Below are 27,426 nucleotides of genomic sequence, written 5' to 3' on the forward strand. Positions count from 1 at the left end.
TCGGAGGTGCATGCAAGCACAGGAGGACTATGGCTGACCAAGTTCACAGACAACTGCAAATTAGGGGCTATAATTGACTCTCTCTGGCTGACACAGACATCCTCCAAAAGGGTCTCATTGAGACGGATACCTGGTGTCAAAATTATGGCCTCAAGCTAAATGCCAAAAAGTGCATAGTCATCCCCTTTGGAAAAAACAAAGTACCCACAAACTTACCACATAGGTGGTAGTCCCCTAAATACGGAAGACATAATAAGGGATCTGGGGACTCAAGTAGATAGTAATCTCACCTTTGATAATCACATTGCCAAAGTGGTTAGCAAATCCTTCTACATGGCCCACCTAATCACAGAACGGTTCGCTTCCAGATCAAAAGAGGTCATTGTGCCCCTCTACTCATCACTCATCAGACCCATCATAGAGTACAACGCCCCATTTGTGATGTACCTTACAAGACACCTGCAACAGCTGGAAAGACCACAGGAAGTACCTCACCAAGAGGATCACTGGCCTCAAACAGATGCCCTATGCAACTCGACTGAAGAAGTTACAGCTGTACTCGGTTGCATACCGCCTCCTCAGAGGTGATCTCTGCCTGACGTACAAGGCCATGTCCAACCCAGAATTGATGGACATGCTCCACCTAAAGAAAACCTTATCCCCACGAGTCACATGCTCTAGGGATCTAGACCTCACCACAACAATAAATAGGACGTGCTGGAGGGATAGATTCCTGTCCCAGAGACTTCCCATGCTTTGAAACAAGATCCCAATCTACATTAGGCAGAGCTCCTCGCTAACACTCTTCAAAATAAATCTTGAGTGGATGGGAAACGGAAAGTTTACTTCAGGGATCACCTCAGTGGCTCTGCTGGACAGAGGCACAGGGAACTAATCTAAGGGGGCGGTGAAAGCCAACACATTCTAGCTAGGCTTATAAATGCCTTCGGGCAGATAACCCAGTACCTACCTATGAACCTATAATAACTCCAGACAGTAGAAATGAAGCTAATAAAAAAATTAAAGTATCACTAAGACCATGCCATCCTAACTTTTTTACCTTTATATTTAAAACAATGTTGATAGAAACATCTTTTATTACTTCAATACAATTTTCATTTTTAATGATAAGTTTGTGAATGTGTTATTTTTAACAAAGGCCACCTAATATTTAATCTTTTGTTTTTGAGTTATACAAGGGTTTTGTGTCTAATGTATTATTATTCTGATAAAGTCTGTATCGGTCTCTGTAGAGATGTGTTGGTGTTTTCATTTTTAATAGCTTTAATATTTATCATACCCAATATTTCTCCTTTAAACAAAGCTTCATATGTAATCACTTTTTTACACAATTTTACTTCCAAACTGTATGCTTTATTTACCCATAGTATGACTGAATGTTGTTAATCTCGCTTCTCCCCAGCAGACTTGGAATAGTACCGTTAATTTTACCTTTCAAGAAACTTTCATATCAACTGCTGGTAATATTTGTACGGGTCCTCCTGTATCATTTTTCAGTACAGTATCAGCTGAGTGCAGAACTGTACTATTGACTTTTGTGACTTGGATCACTCATGATAGTGGCACTACTCCAGTATCACTCTTAAACTTCAAAGGCTTCTTTTCTAATGTTACTTATACCAGGAATGGTCAGTGCTAGTATATCATGAAAAAAATGTTTGCAGTGAAATCTTTTACTGTCTTTGTCAGCATGAACATAACTCGAGCAGTAATATGCTTCGTGTTCAACACATGCTTTCTTAAAAGGTTCATTTTCCTTATGTCTGCAAGCTGTTGCCATGTGCCCAGTTTTGTCTGCATTTGTAGCATTTTTCTGGCTTGAAGTTATACTTGAAGGCTATGCTTTACTTTCTAAGGCACTTATAATACGCACTAGCTTTGCAGCCTTTTTTACTCAATGGAAAGCAGACTGTATATTTTTATTCTTGCAGTCTTGTCATTTGCCACAAGAATTTCTCTTAGATTCTTTTTGCTGTTTCCACTACTATATCAATTTTAAAATATTCCCAGAAGTTAACTGCTTTCTGACAATCTTCATTTTATTCGGTGATCATTAATTTTGCTCACTTCCTGACAGACTGTCTTCCATGCATATCCTTTCTTGGTCTTCATGGCTGATTTTTCTGGAAGTTTTGTTTTCCTACCACATTCTAAAGAGCATTGTAAGTTAACTGACTATACTCAGATTGTGTGTGTTGTGTGCGTAAGTGCATGTGGTGCCTATGCATGCATGTGAAAATATACTTTACTGGATTTCTATATTAATCAGAAAATTTATATTGATGTTTTTAAAAAATCAGGCATATATAAAGGTACAAATGCTGTAATAAGTAATCCATATTGTATGGCAAGCATTAACAAGGCTGTGAACACCCCTGCTTGTAGGAAGTTTCCTGTAAACAAGTACAGGATGTAGCGGAAATAATGTAATTTGAAAAGACTGCAGAATAAGTAGTGCATGAAGCAAATATTAAACTTGTTACCATAACACTATCTTATACCTTGATTTACGAATAAACGGAGTACTAGACATAACCAAAGTAAAGCATACAGATGTTATTCGTGTTTCACTGTTGCAGTCATCACACTTGGGTTATCCTGCTAGGGGTAGCCCTCAGTCGTCCTGAATACCAGAGGCTTGGTATTTCTGCGTCGGTTGCTGTCGCTCCAGGACTGACGTCAGGTCATCAGTGGAATAAAAACAGGCAGCCGACGCCGTTACATCAGTCTTTCTTGCCGAGGAGCCCGAAGCAGAAGCAGTTTGCACGAGTGCCGGTCGGCCGCTACCTGAGTTTTCGTTTAAAGCTAAGTACCCAGTTGGGGATCCTTTTTTCTTGCTCTAACCAATGTCAGAAAAAGTTAACAATTGTCTCGCCTGTGGAAAGCAAATACCACACCTAGATTTCCATTCTTACTGCATCACCACAACATCCCTTGCTGCCAGTTTTATGCTTTGTTCAATGCCCAAACTATTTGTCGTCAGGCCCTTATTGTAGCTAAGAACTTTCGCTCTCGATCTCTGTATTCTGAAATAGCTTTGGTAAGCCATCTGACTACCGATCTTCAGAAAAAATGTAAGGAAAAAAGACAGACTGCACAGGTCCAAAACGGCCAACGACACTTCTATTAAGCAAGTCACCAGTTCACCGGTACTCAGTGAGGCACATTTGCAGCCCCTGATGCCCACTTAGATGGATTCGCAGGCCACTACCGAGACCCGTTCAGAGTCCGGTGTGCTGCAAGACTCTTTTTTGACTACGGAACCTGTGGATGTTTCTACCTTGGATGGGTCCAGAGCCACTGTGCAGGCACCGGCTTCTGAGGAAGTTCTTCACACTACCAATATTCGACACAAACCAACTTCTTTCATGTCTTCAGTTCTTTCTAAAACTACCAAGTTTCTAAGGCCCAGAGTACGAGCTATACCTAGAAAACCGATGACCCAGACTCAAGTGCCTGCTTCCTTGCCACAATCACAGATACTTAAAATGGCGGAAGACCTTATCATGCTGATTAGGGGAAGCCAGCCTTCCCCTGCTAAAAAGAAAAGAGACTTATCCCCAGCAGCTTTATTTGACCAAGAGTCTGACTCTGAGGTTTCTGATTATGAAGACATGCCCTTATCTGCTTATGAGGATTCAGATGCAGAGGAATCCATTCCCTCTGCCTCTCCTCCAGAGGATTTTTCTTTTGGTGAAACCCTACGTACCTTGAGAGAGCATTTCCATTGGGAATGCCAGGATTATCCTCAGTCCAAAAAGTGACTCGGGAAATTTTTAGATTTACCACAGCACATACCCTTAGCTATCCCTCCTGTTCTGGATGTTGTGGATGATCTCTTTATGGAATCCAGTCTAACTTCTGATACTGTACCTCCTGCTCCCAGGAAACTTGACAGGTACTACAGAGTCCCTGACTCGCACAAATTTCTTTTCAAGAATCCTACTGCTGGCCCAGAGGTCATCTCCCAAGGACCTAAAGGAATAAAAGCAACTACAGCTAAGACTCCCACCCCCTCGGACAGGGATTCCTGAGCATTAGACAGATGGAGTAAAAAAGTATACACCTCTGCAACTCTTGCAATTAAGAGCATTAAACTGTCAGTTCCACATGCTGAAATACCAGCAACATACTATGGAACTTATTAAACAAAAATTATCTACCTTCCCTGACTGTGCAGAAAATAAAGAATTACAGGAGTTTATGCATTCTGCAAGCCAAGTCAGCAAGCATACCCTGCAATGTGGGTTTGACGTCCTAGAAGCATCTTGCAGGGGAGCAGTCACAGGTTCTGTACTTAGAAGGCATGCCTGGCTTAAGGAACAGACCTTGCCAGACCATGTCAAATCAAAATTGTCTTTATTCAGAGGTGCGTCCGATAATCTGTTTGGCACCAAAGCAGAAGAGGTTTTAAAAAAATATGGAATAAAAAGCTAAGTCTATGCAGACAGTCAAAGACTTTTTGCAAGTACAGCCTCCAAGATTCAGTAGGCATTGCCCCTCAAAACATTGGTCCTTTCCAGCCCCCTCAAGGCCACCTCAGACTAGACCTAGGGGAAGCAGACCTCCCCCCCCAGACAACAGTCTCAGGGTATGCAGAGATCCAAGCAATGGAGTACCTCCACTTCTAAAACAGGGAGTGCTAAGCCACCCCCTTATGGAAAGAATTCACAATGACTTCTCAACTCCTCCTCTCACCTCTGCCCAACTGCCTGTGCCCCTAGGAGGAAACTTGCCTACCATGCAAAAAACTGGGCCTCCATCACCAGTGATCGATGGATCCTCAACATAGTGTCCCAGGGGTACAAATTTTATTTTCACATGCTGCAAACCCCAAAAGGGTTCCCAGATCTTCCTCAAAACCAGTGGGAGAGGCACAAAACCAAGTTGAGTCCCTGTTGTCCATAAGGGCAATTCATCCTGTTCCTGCAGAACAGAAAGGCCAAGTTTTTTATTCCAGACTTTTCCTGTTACCCAGAAAAGAGGGCACCTGGCGCCCAATCTTAGATCTATCCATTCTAAACACCTTCCTGGTGGTACCAAAATTCAAAATGCTCACCCTACAGCAGCTTCTCTCTATGCTGTCCAAAGATGCCTGGTTAGCCACCCTAGACCTAAAGGAGGCATATCTACATATTCCAGTCAGGGACTCCTGCAGGAAATATCTACGTTTCAGGGCAGGATCTATGCATTATCAGTTCTCTGCACTTCCCTTTGGCTTATCCACTGCTCCCAGAGTTTTCACAAAATGCCTGGCTCTAGACATTGCCTTTTGCAGACAAATACATATTCAAATTTACCCCTACTTGGACAACTGCCTGATTCTGGCAGACAGTCAGGAAAAGCTGTTGCAGCACCTGACATTTGTAAAGGACCTTCTAACCTCACTGGGGTACACTATCAACAAAAAGAACTAGTCCCCAGTCAAAAAATTATATTCCTGGGAGCAAGCTTGGACACATCATCCCAGATGGCATTCCTTACTCCAGAAAAACAAGCTTGTCTGACAGACTACTTCTCTCAAATGGCCAACAGAACCCAGTTATCCGCAAGGAAAATCCGGCAAGCTCTAGGGTCCATGGCCTCCTGCATTCTACTGCAAGCTCTAGGGTTCATGGCCTCCTGCATTCTACTAATTCCATATACCAGACTGCATATGAGGAAACTTCAGTGGTACTTAAAAAGTCTTTGGTGCCAGCATTCTCAGGACCTGGAAACTATCATACCTTGTCTAAGGAAAGAGTTCCTTTGGTGGCAGCAGCATGCAACCACAACAAAGGACTTCCCTTTACACAACCCCACGCCACCCAGACCCTAACCACAGATGCATCAGACTATGCCTGGAGTGCACATCTGGATGGCAGGTGCATTCAGGACCACTGGAGACCAAATCAAATTCATCTGCACATCAACCAGAAAGAGATGTTAACTGTTCAGCATGCTCTGACAGCTTTCAGGGCCCTCTATTAATCAAAACCGACAACACCACAGTGATGTGGTACATCAACAAGCAGGGGGGAACCCACTCTGCAGGCTAGCCATGACCCTGTGGAACACTGCCTCAGCCATGCATATTCATCTGCAAGCACAATTCCTGCCAGGCAGCCAAAACTCTCTGGCAGACAACTTAAGAAGAAATCTCCTAGACCCACACGAGTGGCAATTAAACCACAATACCTCCAGCCTTGTGACCAAGAAATGGGGTACCCTGAAGGTGGACCTATTTGCCTCCTCCTACAACCACCAGCTTGGAAAATTCTGCACCAGGGAACCTCACAGCAAAGCCTGGAAAGTGGATGTCCTGTCCTTCCACTGGGAAAACCTATCAATCTATGCATCCCCCCCCCTTCCTCTTCTTGCAAGAGTACTACTCAAAATAAGGGAGGAGAGACCAAGGGCCATCCTAATTTCCCCAGACTGGCCACACCAACACTGGTGCCCACTACTGCACAATCTGTCTCCATTGCCTCCATGGCACCTCTCTCAGATTCCAACTGTCCTGACTCAGCAGGCGGGAGAGTTCTTGCATCCACAGTTGCACACCCTGAACCTGGCAGCCTGGCTTTTTCCTTGACTACTCCCCAGTGGCCAGCCTAAGCAAGCAGGTCCTGGATGTTATACATGAAGCCAGATGACCCAGTACTAGAAAATCCTATGCTGACAAGTGGAAAATGCATTGTTCCTGGATCCAGACTAAAGGAGCTGACCCAGCACAGCCATCCTTACCTCTCATCCTGGATTAGCTAGCAGACCTACTCCACAGGGGCCTATCCTTCTCTTCCATTAAAATCCATGCCACTGCCATCTCTGCACATTACAGCAGCACTGAGCCACCTCTCTTCTAACACCCTCTCATCAAGCAGTTCCTAAGAGGAGCTAACAATTTAAGGCCACCAAGAAGAGCCCATACACCTGAATGGGACCTTTAACTTTTTGTTGGAAAAGCTCACGCTACCCCCCCCCCCTTGAACCTGCAGCTTCAGCAGAGTTAAAATTCCTCTCTTGGAAACCAGCCTTGCTTTTGGCCATCACTTCAGATAGAAGAGTGTCTGAGCTACAAGCATTTATGGCTGTGGAACCCTTCATCATTTTCCATGCTGACAGGGTCTCCCTCAGGAATAACCCAACTTTCATGCCTAAAGTGGTGTCCAGTGTGGCTCTCAACCAATCTATTCATTTGCCCAGCTTTTTCCCTAAACCTCAAAATAAAGGGGAAAGGATCCTGCACTCTTTAGATGTGCACAGACAGCTCAGATCCTACCTGGATAGGACTAAGCCCTTTAGGAAATCTGACCAGTTACTAGTCAGCTTTGCACCTGGGGCAGAGGGTAAGGCCATATCAAAACAAACCATCTCCAAATGGATAGCACACTGTATCCATTTCTGTTACAAACACCATGGAAACCACCCCCACAGGGGGTCAGAACACATTCCACTAGGGCAACTTCAAACTCTACAGCCTTTCTCAGAGGGGTCCCTACCAGTGACATCCTGGAAGCTGCAACATCGAGTTCATACCTTCACCAAGCAATCACCCTCTGCCTGTCTTTTCCAAATCCAGGACAGACTTTGCAACCACAGTCCTGCAGGGCATATTAGCCAGCCCCAACTCTTGTTGATTGCCTGCATCCATTATTCAGCTTTGGGAATCAACCCAAGTGTGATGACTGCAACAGTGAAACACGAAGAACATAGTACAGTTTGAGTGTTTTCACTGTTGCAGTCCTGGTTTCCCACCCTCCAGCCCCCTTCTCTCTGTCTCTCTCTCTCTCTCTCTCTCTCTCTCTCTCTCTGTCTCTCTCTCTCTCTGTCTCTCTCTCTCTGTCTCTCTGTCTCTCTCTCTCTCTCTCTCTCTCTCTCTCTCTCTCTCTCTCTCTTCTCTCTCTCTCTCTCTCTCTTCTCTCTCTCTCTCTCTCTCTCTCTCTCTCTCTCTTCTCTCTCTCTCTCTCTCTCTCTCATTCGTAATGGCATGCACGTTACAAAGGGAATCCAGAAGAAGACATTAGAATTGTACATGATCTTCATTACAGTTCACTTAAATTGAATTCATTGAGTTTACATGGGTATCATCTTTCAAAAAAAGCTATGTATGACACCACAAAATCTCCTCTATGAAGGTACAAGAAAATATTGTTTCATGGAAGGTGTGGTGGATAACAGAAACAATCTTCCTGAACAGGTGGCAGGATCCACAGCACTTGTACAATGAAGAAAATGTAAGCTAGGCATAAGGCCATCCTTACAAGGACTGGGTGTTGTTTAACAACTAGGTATGTTGGACTTGCAGGTGGTCCATTAAATAATTGGGCAGACTAAGTCACTTTGTATTACTATATTGTATGCTGTATGGCATACTGCCCCCATCTTGAGGAATTGTCCACTACACTGATTAATTTCACTGCATACCTCACTGACACTTTAAGTGCTTAATGTTTACTGCTCATTTATGTGTTGTGTTTTTACTGTTGTCTGATGTATTGTTCTTGTTGTTGGAGGCTGTCTCTATGGGTCTTAACTGTAAAAAGGCTATGCCCAGATAGGCCACCCTGGTAGCTGGCTTTGATAAACACTTTCCCCCCTTCTCCATACAGTTATCAGCTGATTGTGTTTTAATGTACTTAACTTTGTTTTCACAATTGATTTACTCTTGGTTTTCATTGTTGCACATTTTCAGTTAGTATAATCCTTAAAATGTCTTGTATCTGCTTAGTGTTTTTTTTTTTCTTTTTGTTTTTGTTGGTGTTGAAGTGCATTGTATCTATAGTGAGCACTAGCTTGATAGGTAAAGTGTAGAGTTGAAATGTGGGCAACCTCAGCCACTTCTGTGTGGTACTCAGTGCAGCAGCATCTTGCAGACTGCTGATACATTTAAGTTGTAGCCAGCACAGGTCTTTCTTTGCCGATCATCTAACAGATTTCTACAAGACTCCATATTTAACAGGTAAACTACATCATGGGGGGGGGCTTGGTAGTCAGATGATCTAGTGGATACAGGTTGGCATATATTACTGTGTCTCATTTGGTTAATGTTGATTATTTGTATGCTGCATTTACTGTATCAGATGCATAGTCCTTTTGCTAGTGAGGAATATTTTTCTAAATGTGGCTAAGTGACTTTTGTTATTTATAGTAAAGTCACCCAGTTGACCTGTCCATTAGAAAACCTGGGTTATTGACTCTCATTGAATGTGAAAATGAGTGTCACAGTATCTTGGTGACATAAAAGACTAGGTCTATTGATGATTTAGCTGCTTAATTGCACATAAAATCTCAATACAAAATTATGAAAGTAGGCCATATGCCCTTATAAACCATAATTAAAACTTAATTCTGTATTTTAGTTATTTTTTTACTAGTCTTATATGTTTTTATTTTGAAACTGTACATCATTTAGAGTGAACTGTTTTGGACAACAAAATTGTCCAAATTAAATTAAATTGTGTCCCATAGCTTTGAAATAATTTTCCCTTGATTTTGACTTTCAGACTATTCTTGTGCAGTCGTGGTATCCAATTACAGTAGCTACAAACTCCAGAGAGCAGAAGAAAATTTTAGCAAAATATTTGAAAGAGACATCTGGCAATTTGGAAGGATTAGATTACAAACTACATGATTTTGGCTACAGAGGAGTTTCATCTCAAGAGGTAATACTTCTGTTCCTAACTGGTGTCCCTCAAGATTGTATCCTCTTTCATTTTATAGTGATTGATTCAGAGTTAGAATAATGCAAAATCTGTTTGCTACTAATCACACAGATGTAATACAGAAATAAGTTATCCAAGTAACGTTTAAAATATGTATGTATTGTGTGTTTTATTGTTAATAGTGAATGAAATGTTTGATCAAAACATTTAATTAGAAAGGCTTGTTTGGAATGTATGCATTTGCTTTACTTGGGATTGTCATCCTAATTGAAATGCCTTTATCAAAGTACTTTGTCAGAATGGCTACTTTGAAAGGTATATGTTGAATTTTACTTTGGATTGCCACAGGGGTGTAGCTAGGATTTTCAAATTTGTACTCACAGCTCTCAAACTGCTATCCCCCCTCCCCAGCCAAGCTACGGCCATTCTCATAATTCACGGTTCGCTCTTTTAGCCTCAATGAAGAGGCATTCGCTGTAATGCCTCTTCAGTAATATAAGATAGATTCACTCAAATTTGGTTCCTTGAATTGAAAATGAACCTGAAAGTCAGTTCTTTGAAAAATACAGCATGGTAGTTGGGGTAGAGGATTCATGCTTTTGTTTTCTGTAACTAATGTACAGGTTTTGAGCTTGAGTAAATTACTAACCACCTGCTACCCCTAACTAGGGTGTTTCATTCACACGCACACCCCACCTACCTCTTACTGCAAGAAATATGGACAAAGCCTAAAATAAACAGGGACAGATATTAAATAATGTTCTTGTGAACTTAGAAATTGCTAGAATAACAAGATTTGTGCTAGTATGAGAAAGTTGCTAGAATAACAGGATTTGTGCTAGTATGAATTTTTCTGAAGGACACGAAGTCTGAAACTCAAATGTGTCATTATTTAGCAACTTCAGCCTTCAATGATTTTCTAGAAAATCACAAAATTTATGAGGAACAGACAAAAAATATGGGGCAAAAATCTGGACATTCTGCAAAATTCGGACAGTTGAGAGGTATGCTACCTACCACACACACACACATACCTCTCAACCTCTTAGAACAACAAACCCATAAATAAAACTGAGGCAAAGGCCCAAAAATAATGACTTTTTTTTAAATATTGCCCTTATAAATTTAGAAAGATAATAGAATAGTAGTAAGTCTTGCATTAGTACGAATTTTCTGAAAGGTGTGAAATGTGTCTTTCGGCTTTTCCCGGTTAGGGGTCGCCACAGTGGAACTCCCGTCCGCTACTGATTGGTAGTTGATTTTTATGTGCCGAGTTACCAGCCCTGATGCACAACCTTCAACTAAGGTACGCCCATTCACGCATGTCTCCACGCAGAAGACGCTCTAGCTGAGAATCAAACCGGACAGTGTCTTACTGTGAGGCGACAATCTGAAACTCAAATGTCTGCCATTATTTTCTAACTTCAGTCTTTAATGATTTGCCACTAATTTGCCAGAAAACTGCAATTTATGAAAAACGGACCAAAAATGTGATGCAAAAATATAAAATTGCCAGACAATACAGCTGGGAACCTGTCAAAGAAGGGACACCATTTTAATATGAGCACTGTTAACTTGAGCAGCTGACAAAATTAGAGAATCTACATGCATTTGTGAAATAAAAGTAATGTATAACTCTGATCATTAGTTATTTATAATTGTAAAGTCTCCACGTTTTCTTCCAAAATTGCTATTTTGCGGAGGGATTGTTAGGAGGGAGCAACATTTTGAGCCAAAATTGTGAACAGTTGAGAGGTTTGGATATTCCTAATTCTATAAAGCGATTTATTTGCACGTACCTCTCAACCTCTTAATGCAGGAAATCTGGACAAGGCCAAATATATTGGAGGAACATACAAACAGCACTAAAGATTGATCTTGTATAAACTTAAGACAGTTGATAGAATAACAGGTCTTGCTTTAGCATGCATTTTTCTGAAGGTTATGACATCTGAAACTTAATGTCTGTCATTATTTAGTGACTTCATTCCTAAATGATTTGCCAGAAAAGTTTTATTTTGCATTTTACAGCACTAACACCAATAAATATCTGCTAAACAAAGCAATGCAGTCTCACAATGAAACTAGACTTAGCATTAAAACTTCTCTGCCCTTGAAACTCACATTCATTGAAACAGCATTAAAACCCACATTCAAAGAAAATACATTTTGCCAGTGGCCGATAAAGATTAACTTTGTGCTGTTTTCAAATCATAGGCCCCTTGCACATGGAACATACACATGCTCTTTGATACACCTTCCTGATTGTATTAAATTATATTCCTTGTACAATACAGTATAGTTGTTAGAGAGCATTTTAAATGTATTCTTTTGAACATTTTTCCAGTAACAATGAAACAAAATGCATGCACCAATAATGACAAAACAGCCCAATTCAGAACATTTCCATCATAAAAGTCTACTCAAACTTCTACAGTCCACCAGTATCAGTAAATTTGCACAGTCTCTGAACTAGTAAAAGCCATCTGCACAATTCCACATTAAAGAAATCTGTAACTAATGAAGAGGTTGTTGCTAGCAAACAACTTTATATTTCATTGTTTCATCTACAAATAAAGTGCCTGTTGCCCTTGAGGAATAAATTGCCTATGTTGCATTAAAAAAGTGATACGCTAGTAATATTGCAATAGGAAATGGATGGCAAACTGATAACAGGTTCATAGTTACTACTAGATATCTTCGCCAAAAAGGACTACAGCATCCATCCCCCTTTACAACACAGTACAGTATCAGCAATGCAACTACCTACTGGGAGAGAATAACCCACAGCCTTCTGCATCAAAAGCAAGTACACTACCTGTTGTGCTATTAACAATATAAGCAGACTCAGCATAAGAAGCACTAAACTTTAGTTCCTCTGCAGCTCTCAGCTCCTTGTAAAATGTACTTGACACTCCGCTGTATCTCTGAACTTTGCAGCACAAGAAATCTGGAAAAAGCCAACATTTATTGGGGGAGGGGGACAAAAGCCCAAAAACCAGGAACACATTTTAAACATTGTTTGTATAATTTTGGAAAGTTGCTAGAATAAAATGCTAAAAACATGGACTAAACCGCAAACTGAGGTCTTTTTCTGAAGAAGTTCACGTGTTAAAATAAAGTGGAAGAAAGCGCTAATTTCAAATTGCCTTTATTGTGGCACTACACGCATTGAGCTATTTTGTGCTTAGAATAAAATGCTGTGTTACCACCATGCATGTCTTGAACCCAGAACCATATGCACTACAGTCAGTGCAGCATATCGCTATGCTAAATCAGCAGTTTGAAAAATAGGAAGACTGAAACTTAACGACTATTAGATGGCTCTCAACCTCTTAGCACAAAACACCTGGACAAACAAAGGCAATAATGAGGGAATACAAATTCAGTTCGCACTTCACACCTTAGCACAAAAAACCTGGACAAACAACAAACATAATAATGGGGGAATACAACTTCAGTTCTCACTTCCCACCACAGCTGGGGAATACAGCTTCAGTTCTCACTTCCCACCACAACTGGGGAATACAGCTTCAGTTCTCACTTCTCACCACAACTGGGGAATACAGCTTCAGTTCTCACTTCTCACCACAACTGAGGAATACAACTTCAGTTCTCACTTCTCACCACAACTGGGGAATACAACTTCAGTTCTCACTTCTCACCACAACTGGGGAATACAACTTCAGTTCTCACTTCTCACCACAACTGGGGAATACAACTTCAGTTCTCACTTCTCACCACAACTGGGGAATACAACTTCAGTTCTCACTTCTCACCACAACTGGGGAATACAACTTCAGTTCTCACTTCTCACCACAACTGGGGAATACAACTTCAGTTCTCACTTCTCACCACAACTGGGGAATACAACTTCAGTTCTCACTTCTCATACAACTTCAGTTCTCACTTCTCACCACAACTGGGGAATACAACTTCAGTTCTCACTTCTCACCACAACTGGGGAATACAACTTCAGTTCTCACTTCTCACCACAGCTGGGGAATACAACTTCAGTTCTCACTTCTCACCACAACTGGGAATACAACTTCAGTTCTCACTTCTCACCACAACTGGGGAATACAACTTCAGTTCTCACTTCTCACCACAACTGGGGAATACAACTTCAGTTCTCACTTCTCACCACAACTGGGGGAATACAACTTCAGTTCTCACTTCTCACTACAACTGGAGGAATACTTCAGTTCTCATTTCTCACCACAACTGGGGAATACAACTTCAGTTCTCACTTCTCACCACAACTGGAAGAATACAACTTCAGTTCTCACTTCTCACCACAACTGGGGGAATACAACTTCAGTTCTCACTTCTCACCACAACTGGGGATTACAACTTCAGTTCTCACTTCTCACCACAACTGGGGAATACAATTTCAGTTCTCACTTCTCACCACAACTGGGGAATACAACTTCAGTTCTCAGTTCTCACTTCTCACTTCTCACCACAACTGGGGAATACAACTTCAGTTCTCACTTCTCACCACAACTGGGGAATACAACTTCAGTTCTCACTTCTCACCACAACTGGGGAATACAACTTCAGTTCTCACTTCTCACCACAACTGGGGAATACAACTTCAGTTCTCACTTCTCACCACAACTGGGGAATACAACTTCAGTTCTCACTTCTCACCACAACTGGGGAATACAACTTCAGTTCTCACTTCTCACCACAACTGGGGAATACAACTTCAGTTCTCACTTCTCACCACAACTGGGGAATACAACTTCAGTTCTCACTTCTCACCACAACTGGGGAATACAACTTCAGTTCTCACTTCTCATACAACTTCAGTTCTCACTTCTCACCACAACTGGGGAATACAACTTCACTTCTCACTTCTCACCACAACTGGGGGAATACTTCAGTTCTCATTTCTCACCACAACTGGGGAATACAACTTCAGTTCTCACTTCTCACCACAGCTGGGGAATACAACTTCAGTTCTCACTTCTCACCACAACTGGGGAATACAACTTCAGTTCTCACTTCTCACTTCTCACCACAACTGGGGAATACAACTTCAGTTCTCACTTCTCACCACAACTGGGGAATACAACTTCAGTTCTCACTTCTCACCACAACTGGGGAATACAACTTCAGTTATCACTTCTCACCACAACTGGGGAATACAACTTCAGTTATCACTTCTCACCACTTTCACCACAACTGGGGAATACAACTTCAGTTCTCACTTCTCACCACAACTGGGGAATACAACTTCAGTTCTCACTTCTCACCACAGCTGGGGAATACAACTTCAGTTCTCACTTCTCACCACAACTGGGGAATACAACTTCAGTTCTCACTTCTCACCACAACTGGGGAATACAACTTCAGTTCTCACTTCTCACCACAACTGGGGAATACAACTTCAGTTCTCACTTCTCACCACAACTGGGGAATACAACTTCAGTTCTCACTTCTCACCACAACTGGGGAATACAACTTCAATTCTCACTTCTCACCACAACTGGGGAATACAACTTCAGTTCTCACTTCTCACCACAACTGGGGAATACAACTTCAGTTCTCACTTCTCACCACAACTGGGGAATACAACTTCAGTTCTCACTTCTCACCACAACTGGGGAATACAACTTCAGTTCTCACTTCTCACCACAACTGGGGAATACAACTTCAGTTCTCACTTCTCACCACAACTGGGGAATACAACTTCAGTTCTCACTTCTCACCACAACTGGGGAATACAACTTCAGTTCTCACTTCTCACCACAACTGGGGAATACAACTTCAGTTCTCACTTCTCACCACAACTGGGGAATACAACTTCAGTTCTCACTCCTCACCACAACTGGGGAATACAACTTCAGTTCTCACTCCTCACCACAACTGGGGAATACAACTTCAGTTATCACTTCTCACCACTTTCACCACAACTGGGGAATACAACTTCAGTTCTCACTCCTCACCACAGCTGGGGAATACAACTTCAGTTCTCACTCCTCACCACAGCTGGGGAATACAACTTCAGTTCTCACTTCTCACCACAGCTGGGGAATACAACTTCAGTTCTCACTTCTCACCACAACTGGGGGAATACAACTTCAGTTCTCACTTCTCACTACAACTGGGGGAATACTTCAGTTCTCACTTCTCACCACAACTGGGGAATACAACTTCAGTTCTCACTTCTCACCACAACTGGGGAATACAACTTCAGTTCTCACTTCTCACCACAACTGGGGAATACAACTTCAGTTCTCACTTCTCACCACAACTGGGGAATACAACTTCAGTTCTCACTTCTCACCACAACTGGGGAATACAACTTCAGTTCTCACTTCTCACCACAACTGGGGAATACAACTTCAGTTCTCACTCCTCAGCACAACTGGGGAATACAACTTCAGTTCTCATTCCTCACCACAACTGGGGAATACAACTTCAGTTCTCACTTCTCACCACTTTCACCACAACTGGGGAATACAACTTCAGTTCTCACTCCTCACCACAACTGGGGAATACAACTTCAGTTCTCACCACAGCTGGGCAATAAAATTTCAGATGTTCATCATGTTACCCGCTGCAGTCATCACACTTGGGGTTATCCTGTCGTCAGGTGGTCCCGCAGTCGGCCTGAATTCCAAAGTCTTGGTCCAGCGTCTGTTGCCGTCACTTCTTCCCTGACGTCAGTGTGACAGGGGTATATAAGTGGCATCCAACGCCATTTCCTCCATTCTTTCTTGCCGCGGTGCCCGAAGCAGAAGCAGTTCGCAAGTGCCAGTCGGCCGACACCTGAGATTTTTGAATCGAATTTCAGTCCGAAGTCTTCAAAGCTAACTACCCCGTTGGGTAACCTTTTCTTGCCTCAGTCCGATGTCAGAAAAAGTTAACAATTGCATTTCTTGTGGGAAGCAAATACCTCATAAGGACTTTCATTCTTATTGTATACCTTACCTAGGCCCAGACCACGACGTCACTGGTTGTCGATTTTGTGCTAGGTTCAGTAAGCGAACTATAAAGCGATGCTTTGATTTTGCACGACACTACTTCAGTAGGAAATTTAATTACACTATGCCGTCGGAGCAGCCGACTACCGGCATGCATAAAAAACGAAAAGATAAAGACAGGCAGCCTAGATCCAAGCCAGACTCCGAGACCTCGGCTGGGCTGGTCGCCGGTTCTCCAGTTTTCAGTGAGGCGCCTACGTAGCCCCTGGCGACTGCAGAATTGCAACCCCGGACCACTTCGGATTCTCAAGCAGAGAGTTCTAGGCCAACGCAGCCATTTTCTTTAGGCCCTACCGACAACATTGCAGAAGGAGAAGCCGGTGCTGTGGAAACACCTTCGGTTACAGAAGGTGTCTTCAGACCGACTACTCTCACCATAAAATCTTACGCTAAGCTTAAGACTCCTCTAAAACCAAAAAAGACTGCACACCAGTCTCCAGTTCAAGGTCGCATGCCTAAGAAACAGATGCTTAAAATGACTGAAGATTTGATTTCTTTAATCAGGGGTTCCCACCACCCCCCCCCCCAGACAAAATGCCTAGACAAGAGGAGGATTATGCCTCCTCTGATCAAGTGTCTATTTCCTCAGGCTCTTCTGAGGAGCAGGATTGCTCCTTTCCCCCTTATGAAGATTTTGATGCTGAAGATTCCATTCCCTCAGCTTCTCCCCCTGAAGACTATTCTTTTGGGGAAACCTTACATACCATGAGGGAACATTTCCACTGGGAAGGTCAGGACTACTCCGATTCAAAGAAAAGGCTCCGAGAGTTTCTTTTGCTCCCCCACCACAGACCACTTGCTCTCCCTCCAGTTTTTAGACATTGTGGATGATGTTTACTTAGAATCTAGTCTAAATCCAGATTCTCTGCCTCCTGCTCCAGCCAAACCAGACAGATATTATAGAGTGCCTGACTCTCACAAATTCCTTTACAAAAGCCCTGTTGCTGACCCAGAGACCATCTCCCAGGGTCCCAAAGAGGCTAAGGCTTCTATGGCTAAAAACCCTGTACCCTCTGAAAGGGACTCCAGAACACTAGATAGGTGGGGGAAGAAGGTTTACACCTCAGCTACTCTAGCTATGAGAGCACTAAATTGTCAATTTCACATGCTGAAATACCAGCAATTCCTAATGTCTCAAATAAAACAAAAGATGAGCACACACCCACAACAGTCTGAATTCAAGGAAATGCAGGATCTGTTGCATGCAGCTGAACAGGTGGGCAAACATACTTTACAATGTGGATTTGATTCCTTGGAAGCTTCCTGTAGAGCAACTGTTACTGGGTCTGTTATACGTAGGCATGCTTGGTTAAAGGAACAAACTCTGCCTGATCATGTTAAAGCAAAGTTACTAGATGCACCCTTACAGCAGGATGTCTTATTTGGAGTTAAAGTAGAAGAAGTTTTAAGGAAAATGGAGGATAAGGCAAAATCTATGCAGACTGTCAAAGATTTCTTACAGGTACAACCCCCACGCTTCAGCAGAAATTGGCCAACAAAAAATTGGTCCTTTCCAGCTTCTGACAGACCGCAGAGGGGGAAATAAAGACGCCCAAGGGGCAGAGGTCAAGCACAAATCCCTTACAAACCTCGCCAATGGGGCTCTGCAACACAGAAGGGAGGAGAAGACAGGTCCCAAACTACTAGAAGACGAACACAATGACTTAAACCTCAAACTGCCAAGCAAAGCTCTCTTGGCAGCTCTCTTGGGAGGAAAATTAGCACTTTTTGCAGACAACTGGCACATCATCACAAAGGACAAATGGGTCCTAGACATTATCTCACAAGGATACAGATTCCATTTCCACACCTTGCCAATGAAAAAAGGAATGCCAAACCTGCCACATAATCAATGGGCAGAGGCACAAAAACAAATTACAGCTCTCATGGACATGAGAGCCATTCAACTGGTACCTACACAGGAGCAAGTCCAAGGATTTTACTCAAAGCTCTTTCTAGTCCCCAGAAAGGACAATGCTTGGAGTCCCATTCTGGACCTTTCGATTCTAAACACCTTCTTGCAAATTCAAGATGCTAACACTACAGCAGCTTCTTCCCATGTTGGGCAAGAAAGCTTGGCTAGTAACGTTGGACCTCAAGGAGGCATACCTGCATGTCCCTATCAGACAAAATTGCAGAAGATACCTCCGTTTCATTGCAGGTTCAACCCATTACCAATTCTCTGCACTGCCCTTTGGCTTATCTACTGCACCCAGGGTCTTCACAAAATGCCTGGCACCAGTAATTGCATACTGCAGACAAAGAGGAATTCAAATATACCCATACCTGGACGACTGCCTCATCCAAGCAGAAAGCTAGGACATTCTCTTACAACATCTGGCTGTTGTAAAACACCTTCTAAGTTGCCTAGGGTACACAGTAAATGAAAAGAAATCAAAACTAGTGCCCTCACAAAATATGACATTCCTGGGTGCCAGCTTGAATACAACGGCCCAGATGGCTTATCTGACGCCAGACAAACAACTACAACTGACTCAATACTTCAAAATAATGGCAACAAAGACCCAACTCCCTGCAAGAAAAATTCTGCAGGCCTTGGGCTTCATGGTATCTTGCATACTACTAATACCATTTGCAAAACTGCATATGAGGAAATTACAATGGTACCTGAAAAGCTTATGGACTCAACACAGCCACAGCTTGGAAACAATGATATCTCTCATTCTCTGCCTTCAACAGGAGTATCTATTGTGGTCACAGGCATGTCACCTCAACAAGGGTCAGCCTTTCACCTTGCCCCCAGCCAGGCAAACTATGACAACAGATGCATCGGACTATGCCTGTGGGGCACACATGGCAGGGCAGTGCGTTCCCAGCCAGGCAAACTATGACAACAGATGCATCGGACTATGCCTGTGGGGCACACATGGCAGGGCAGTGCGTTCAAGGCATATGGACTGCAGATCAAAGAAATCTGCACATCAATCAAAAAGAAATGCTAGCTGTACAGAATGTTCTGACAGCCTTCAAGGCCCTTTTACATCCAGGACAACTTATAATAAGGACAGACAACACCACAGTAATGTGGTACATAAACAAGCAAGGGGGTACACACTCCTACCCTCTATGCAGGCAAGCAATGACCTTGTGGAACACAGCACTGGCTTGCCAAGTTCAATTACAAGCTCAATTCCTGCCAGGAAAAAAGAACACATTGGCAGACGACCTAAGCAGGAACATCATGGATCCCCACGAGTGGAAACTGGATCCACAAGTATTTGCAGTGATAACTCAAAAATGGGGGCGCCCAGACATAGACCTGTTTGTCAACCCCCAAAACTATCAGCTATCAAAATTTTGCACCAGGACATTTCATCATCAAGCTTGGAAAGTGGACGCACTCTCATTCAGTTGGAAAATGCTGACAGTATATGCCTTTCCTCCATTGCCCCTTCTCACAAAGGTGCTGCTGAAAGTCAGGATGGAGAGACCCTGAATGATACCCGTTGCCCCAGACTGGCCACACCAGCACTGGTACCCACTACTAAGGAACATGGCCCATGGCCCACCATGGATTTTACCACAAATTCCTCATCTGCTCACACAGCAAGACAGTCAGATTCTACACAGCCAGCTCAAAACCTTAAATTTGGCTGCATGGCAAATCACCTAAGCAACCAGCCAGCTCCTCTTTCACAAGCTGTTATGGATGTCATTCTGGAGGCCAGGAGGCCCAGCACCAGGAAAGCCTACTCAGACAAATGGAAAGGATTTTGCGCCTGGAACCAAGCTAAAGGCCAAAATACCCTTGAGCCGGACATACCTCAGATTCTACAATATTTAACTGAGATGTTACACAAAGGACTTTCTTTTTCATCTATTAAAATCCACGCCTCAGCTATTTCAGCTCACTACAACACGGATCCTCCCTTATTTTCACATCCACTTCTAAGGCAGTACCTCAGAGGGGCCAAAAACATTAGGCCTCCCATGACAGCACCAACACCAACTTGGGACCTCAACTTTGTTCTGGAAAAACTTACGCTGCCACCTTTTGAGCCAACTTTCTCAGCTGATCTAAAGTTTATATCATGGAAGACTGCCCTGCTGCTAGCAATTACTTCAGCCAGAATAGTCTCAGAGCTACAGGCACTAATGGCAGTAAAGCCTTTCCTCATTTTTCATCAAGACAGAGTGTTTCTACGAACTAACCCCCCCCTTTATGCCAAAGGTGGTATCCAGTGTGGCTCTAAATCAAACCATCCATTTGCCCACCTTCTTCCCAAATCCACAGAACAAAGGAAAAAGACTCCTGCATTCCTTGGACATTCACAGGCAACTACGTTACAACTTGGATAAAACTAAGGATGTCCTTCAAGGATGCATCTGCAGTCATCACATATGGGTTGTCCTGCCTCAGGCAGCCCTTCGGTCGGCCGGATTCCAAAGTCTGGGTCTGGCCTCGGCTGATGTCGCACTTTCCCCGACGTCAGAGCGTCTGGGGTATAAAAGCATCAGCCGACGCCATTTTCCTCAGTCTTTCTTGCCGCGTGGTGCCTGAAGCAGAAGTAGTTCACAAGTGCCGGTCGGCCAGCTCCTGTGATTCAGCTACCGAAGACTTCGAAAAAGCTAAGTACCCCGTTGGGGACTCTTTCTTGCCTCAGCCGATGTCAGATAAAGTTAATAATTGTTTAACTTGTGGGAAACAAATACCTCATAAGGATTTCCACTCTTACTGCCTCCCCTGCCTAGGCCCAGACCACGACGTCTCGGCCTGTTTAGCCTGTGCTTCCTTCAACCGACGAACTCTTAGATGTCGGTCGGAGTTTGCAGAGGAATTCTTTGGGGCTAGTTTTGCTTACAAGATGCCGTCGGAGACTCCGACTTCGCATTTAGTTAAGAAACGGAAAGACAAGGACCGACACACGCGGGCCGCGGTTTCAGCTGAAACCACGGTCAGGCCTACCGCGAGTGTCTCGGTCTCGGCTGAAACCGAGTCCTTGGTACTTCCGATTACCGAAACCGCACAACCGACTACCTCAGCCCCGGAGGCCCCGGCCGAGTCGGTTATTGAATTACCTACTGAAACTGGTGTCCAGGAACCTTCCGACACCATTCCTTTAGACAAGTCTACTCCTGCACGTGGTGCAGCTCAGACCTCCTGCATCCATGTCCATTAAGGCTTTCTCTAGGGCTAAAGCTGCTAAACTTACTAAAGCTTTGCCTCCCAAGGTTACCTCTCAGAGACCTTCTACTGGCTCTCAGATTCTTAGCTTAGCAGAGGATCGTATCTCCTTAATTAGAGGTTCTCAACCTCATCCGGACAGGGGCTCTCAACCACCTCCAGACAAAAGGCCCAGGGTTGAGCCCTCTGACCCCCCACTCCTCAGATGAGTCCACTGATGGCTCTACTCTGTCAGACCACCAGGAGGAGGCTTATTCGGCCTACGAGGATTCTGATGCTGAAGAATCTATTCCCTTGGCCTCCCCTCCTGAAGAGTTTTCCTTTGGAGAGACATTACACTCTATGAGAGAACATTTTCAATGGCAGGGTCAGGAATTCTCTGATTCCAGAAAGAGATTAAGGACCTTTTTACATTTACCTCAGCATAGGCCTTTAACTATACCTCCTGTTTTGAATGTCATTGATGATGTGTACTCTGATGCTAGTACAGCCCCTGACTCTCTCCCTCCGGCTCCTGCCAAACCTGATAGGTACTACAGGGTCCCGGACTCACATCTACACCTGTACAAGGCCCACTCTGCTGATCCAGAAACTATTTCCCAGGGCCCAAAAGGGGTTGCAGCTGCCACTGCTAGAAATCCTCTTCCCTCTGAAAGGGAGTCCAGAGCTTTAGAAAGATGGGGTAAGAAAGTGTATACTTCTGCAACTCTTTCCATGAGGGCATTAAATTGTCAATTTCATATGATACAGTACCAAGAGTATTTGTTAGATGAATTGCATAAGAAACTGTCTTCTTCTGAACCCTTGATCGCAAATCCCTTCAGGATCTGGTACATAACTCCCAGCAGGTTAGTAACCATTTCTTGCAGTGTGGTTATGATGCATTGGAAGTTTCATGTAGGTCAGCTATGACAGGTGCAGTTATACGTAGGCATGCCTGGCTGAAGGAACAATCTCTGCCAGACCATGTTAAAGCTAAGCTTTTGGATGCTCCTATGGAAAAGCAAAAATTATTTGGTTCCACGGCTCAAGAGGTCTTAAAGAAATTTGAAGAAAAGGCAAAATCTGTGCAAACAGTCAAAGACTTTCTGCAAGTCCAACCACCGAGATTCAGCAGAAATTGGCCTACTAAGAATTGGTCCTTTCCGGACTCAGACAGATCTCAGAGAGGCAGGAATAGGCGTGCCAGAGGTAGAGGGCAAGCTAGAGGCCGTCAATGGCAGCCTCCCAACCAGAGAGGTAGTGCAGGAACTACAACTGCTACACCAGGACAGACTCAATGACTTTGTTTTGACTCCACCGACCAGGGCTCAATTAGAAGCACCTTTGGGCAGAAAGCTTTCTTTATTTTCAAAAAATTGGCACAGTATTACAAGGGACACATGGACACTGCAAATAATAGACAAAGGATACAGGTTCCATTTCCACACATTGCCAAAAAGAAAAGGCATGCCAGACCTGCCACCAAATCAGAGGGCAGAGGCTTTGAAACAAATTTCCAACTTAATACAAATGAAAGCTATAGAAAAGGTACCTCTTTTAGAACAAGGCCAAGGATTTTACTCCAGATTATTCCTTGTTCCAAGAAAAGAAATTTCAATGGAGGCCTATTCTCGACTTGTCCGCACTGAATACTTGCCTCATTGTGCCAAAATTCAAAATGCTGACTCTACAGCAACTCCTTCCCATGCTGGGCAAGGGGTCTTGGCTGGTGACTCTAGACCTCAAGGAGGCATACCTGCATGTCCCTATCAGACAAAGTTGCAGAAGACACCTCAGATTTCTTGCAGGGTCAGAGCATTATCAATTCTCAGCATTGCCCTTTGGCTTATCTACTGCGCCCAGAGTATTCACGAAATGCCTGGCATCAGTAATTGCTCACTGCAGACTTCAGAGGATTCAAATTTACCCATATCTGGACGACTGCCTTATACAAGCGGACAGCAAGCAAACTTTGTTAAAGGACTTGAATTATGCCATCCACCTACTGCAGGCCTTGGGATATACAGTCAACATCCACAAATCAAGACTTGTTCCATCCCAAAGAATGACTTTTCTGGGTGCGGATCTAGACACTACCACCCAAATGGCCTTTCTCACAGAAGAAAAACAAAAACAACTACCGGATTACTTCAAGAATCTGACAAGACAAACTCAGCTGACTGCAAGGAAAATCCTGCAGGCCCTGGGTTACATGGCATCTTGCATTCTTCTGATTCCACAAGCAAGGCTGCATATGAGAAAATTACAATGGTACCTAAAGAGTTTATAGTTTATGTGCTCAGCACAGTCACAGCTTAGAAACTTTGATCCCACTCATTCCATGCCTTCAAAAGGAATTTCTGTGGTGGGCTCAAGCCTGCCAGTCGAACAGTGGGTTGCCCTTCAGCAAGCCAAGAGCCAACCAAACCATCACTACGGATGCTTCAGACCAAGGTTGGGGAGCACACATGGAGGGCAGATGTATCCAAGGGCTATGGTCACAAAGAGAGCTGCGCATGCACATAAACCAAAAGGAAATGCTGGCAGTGATGCACGCAATCGAGGCCTTCAAACTTTTTCTTCATCAAGGCCACCTACTCATAAGGACAGACAACACCACAGTTATGTGGTACATAAACAAGCAAGGAGGCACCCATTCCTACCCTCTTTGCAGACTGGCAATGAATCTATGGGAAATTTCTTGAAACTCAATATACAGCTGCAGTCCCAGTTCGTGCCAGGGAAAGACAATATACTGGCAGACAGCTTAAGCAGAAATACCATGGATGCACACGAATGGATGCTGCACCCAGGCATCTTCTTACTCATAACACAATCATGGGGAAGGCCGGAAATAGATCTGTTTGCCTCCCCCCACAATCATCAACTGAAGAAATTCTGCTCAAGGACATACCACCCACAAGCATGGAAAGTGGACGCTCTCTCTTTCAGCTGGAAAGCTCTAACAGTGTATGCTTTTCCACCTCTCCCATTAATGACCAAGGTCTTACTGAAGATCAGGACAGAGCAGCCCAGAGTGATTCTGATAGCTCCAAACTGGCCAAGACAGCACTGGTACCCACTGTTAAAGAGCATGTCACAGACAAAACTGTGGCCTCTCCCCCTATGGCCACTTCTACTGACGCAGCACAATTTCAAGACTCTGCATTCCAACCTGAAAACCTTACAGCTAACTGCCTGGAAAATACCATGACTCCTCCTCAGGATAAGCTATCCCAGAGAGTGAAGGATATTATTATGGAAGCTCGCCGGCCTTCCACAAGGAAGGCATATTCAGCAAAATGGAAAAGATTTCACACTTGGAACACAACAAAGGGCCTAGATGTGACAGTGATGAACATGGCACATATGCTGGAATATTTGTCAGAATTGTTCCACAACGGCCTGTCTTACACTTCCATTAAGATACATGCCTCAGCAATTTCAGCAGAATACAATGTTAATCCACCTGTCTTCTCTCATCCTCTCCTGAGACAGTTTCTAAGAGGAATCAAAAACATCAATCCTCCAAGGAAACCACCTCTACCTACTTGGGACCTTAACTTCCTGTTGGAAAAACTAACACTTCCTCCCTTTGAACCAGCAGCATCGGCAGATCTACAGTTTCTGTCTTGGAAAACTGCCTTCCTTCTGGCCATAACCTCAGCAAGAAGAGTATCTGAGTTACAAGCTCTAATGGCAGTACAGCCATTTCTTATCTTTCATCAGGACAGAGTTTCTTTGAGAACCAATCCTACATTTATGCCAAAGGTGGTATCCAGGGTATCTTTGAACCAAGCTATTCACTTGCCTACATTCTTCCCACAACCACAAAATAAAGGGGAGAAACTTCTGCACACCCTGGACATACACAGACAGTTGCGCTACTACTTGGACAGAACTAAAAGTTACAGAAAGACTGACCAGCTGTTTGTAGCATATGCTGCTGGGGCACAAGGAAAAGCAATTTCCAAACAGACAATTTCAAAATGGATAGGAAATTGCATTAGTTTTTGTTACTCCTTTCATGGAAAAACTGTGCCAGCTAACATTAGACCTCATTCCACGAGAGCCACAGCCACCACCACAGCCTTCCTAAGAGGGGTGGCTACCAAGGACATTTTAGAAGCTTTGGAACCAAAAGCAAATACAGCACAATGCCACAAGCTCACGACCAGAGATATCACCAGGAACCGGATAGCTTGTAAAAAACTCTGCTTTAATTAAATGTAAATCCACAAGTAAAATGCTCACGAAAATTATTATTTAGAAGCTGCTACATGGAGCTCCGTGCATACATTTGCCAAGCATTACAATTTACCTTTATACTCCAGATCCAGAGCAGGCTTTGCTACAGCAGTCCTGCAGGGTATCTTAGCTACACCATCCTTTACTTAGTATCTCCACCCCCAGATTGGCTATGGTATTCTACCCATATGTGATGACTGCAGATGCATCCTTGAAGGACATAGTACAGTTTTGTACCTACCATAAATGTAGATGTCCGATAGGTATGCATCTGCAGTCAGGTTTACCTCCCATCTTCCCTCTGTGGTATTCTTCTTGGGTACTTACCCCTCTTATAGCTAGCTGGGGGGATCTATTGTGGTGTATTTGTTTTTATAGTACTGTGCATGTTTGGATTTGTTTTTGCAATGCATATCTCCAAATTTTAGCCTTCCTTAGAGGGCACCTGGCATCTGGGGCAAGAAAAACTGAGGAAAATGGCGTTGGCTGATGCTTTTATACCCCAGGCGCTCTGACGTCGGGGAAAGTGCGACATCAGCCGAGGCCAGACCCAGACTTTGGAATCCGGCCGACCGAAGGGCTGCCTGAGGCAGGACAACCCATATGTGATGACTGCAGATGCATACCTATCAGACATCTACATTTATGGTAGGTACAAAACTGTACTTTTTCAGAAAATCTGACCAGCTTTTTGTATCCTATGCTACAGCATCACAAGGAAAGGCTATCTCAAAACAGACCATTTCCAAATGGATAGGACATTGCATACGTTTTTGCTACACCCATTATGGAAAACCAGTTCCTGCTAGCATAAGGCCCCACTCCAACAGAGCAGCAGCTACATTTACAGCCTTCCTCAGGGGGGTGCCAGCCAAGGATATTCTGGAAGCTGCAACTTGGAGTTTAGTACACACCTTCACCAAACACTATCACTTACCACTTTACTCTAAGTCTAGAGCTGGCTTCACCACTGCAGTTTTGCAGGGCCTTCTAGCCTCCTCTAACCCTGTTTGACTCCACCTCCCATCCTTAGCTTTGGGATTCAACCCAAGTGTGATGACTGCAGCAGGGTAACATGATGAACATAGTACAGTTTTTTACCTACCATAAATGTAGATGTTCGAGTGTATACCCTGCTGCAGTCCAGGTTACCCTCCCTCCATCCCCCCTGACCTAACTGAAACCTTTCAGTACCTTAAAATCTGATACAAACTTTGTGGTGTATTTGCTTATGTAGCTGGAGGGATGTTTTGTTTGTGCTAAACTTTTATTACTGGTACTATCTACTGATCACCTTTTGGGGGGGCACCTGACATCTGGGGCAAGAAAAACTGAAGAAAATGGCATCTGATGCCTCTTTAATACCCCTGGTGCACTGACGTCAGGGAAG

The 27,426-nt window shown here is 43.7% G+C and overlaps 1 protein-coding gene across 1 annotated transcript in view; it reads left to right on the forward strand.

Moving 5' to 3' along the window:
- The window catches only part of NAMPT (nicotinamide phosphoribosyltransferase), a gene marked incomplete in the record, with an annotated part of 586,193 nt that overhangs the window by 253,616 nt on the left and 305,151 nt on the right, over positions 1 to 27,426 (forward strand). Inside the window, 1 exon segment of the mRNA XM_044088535.1 lies at positions 9,507 to 9,665. Coding sequence (XP_043944470.1) covers positions 9,507 to 9,665 — 159 coding nt within the window.

The sequence above is a fragment of the Protopterus annectens genome, chromosome 11.part0 (assembly GCF_019279795.1).
Source record: "Protopterus annectens isolate FY-2018-M chromosome 11.part0, PAN1.0, whole genome shotgun sequence".
Classification (NCBI taxonomy): domain Eukaryota; kingdom Metazoa; phylum Chordata; order Ceratodontiformes; family Protopteridae; genus Protopterus; species Protopterus annectens.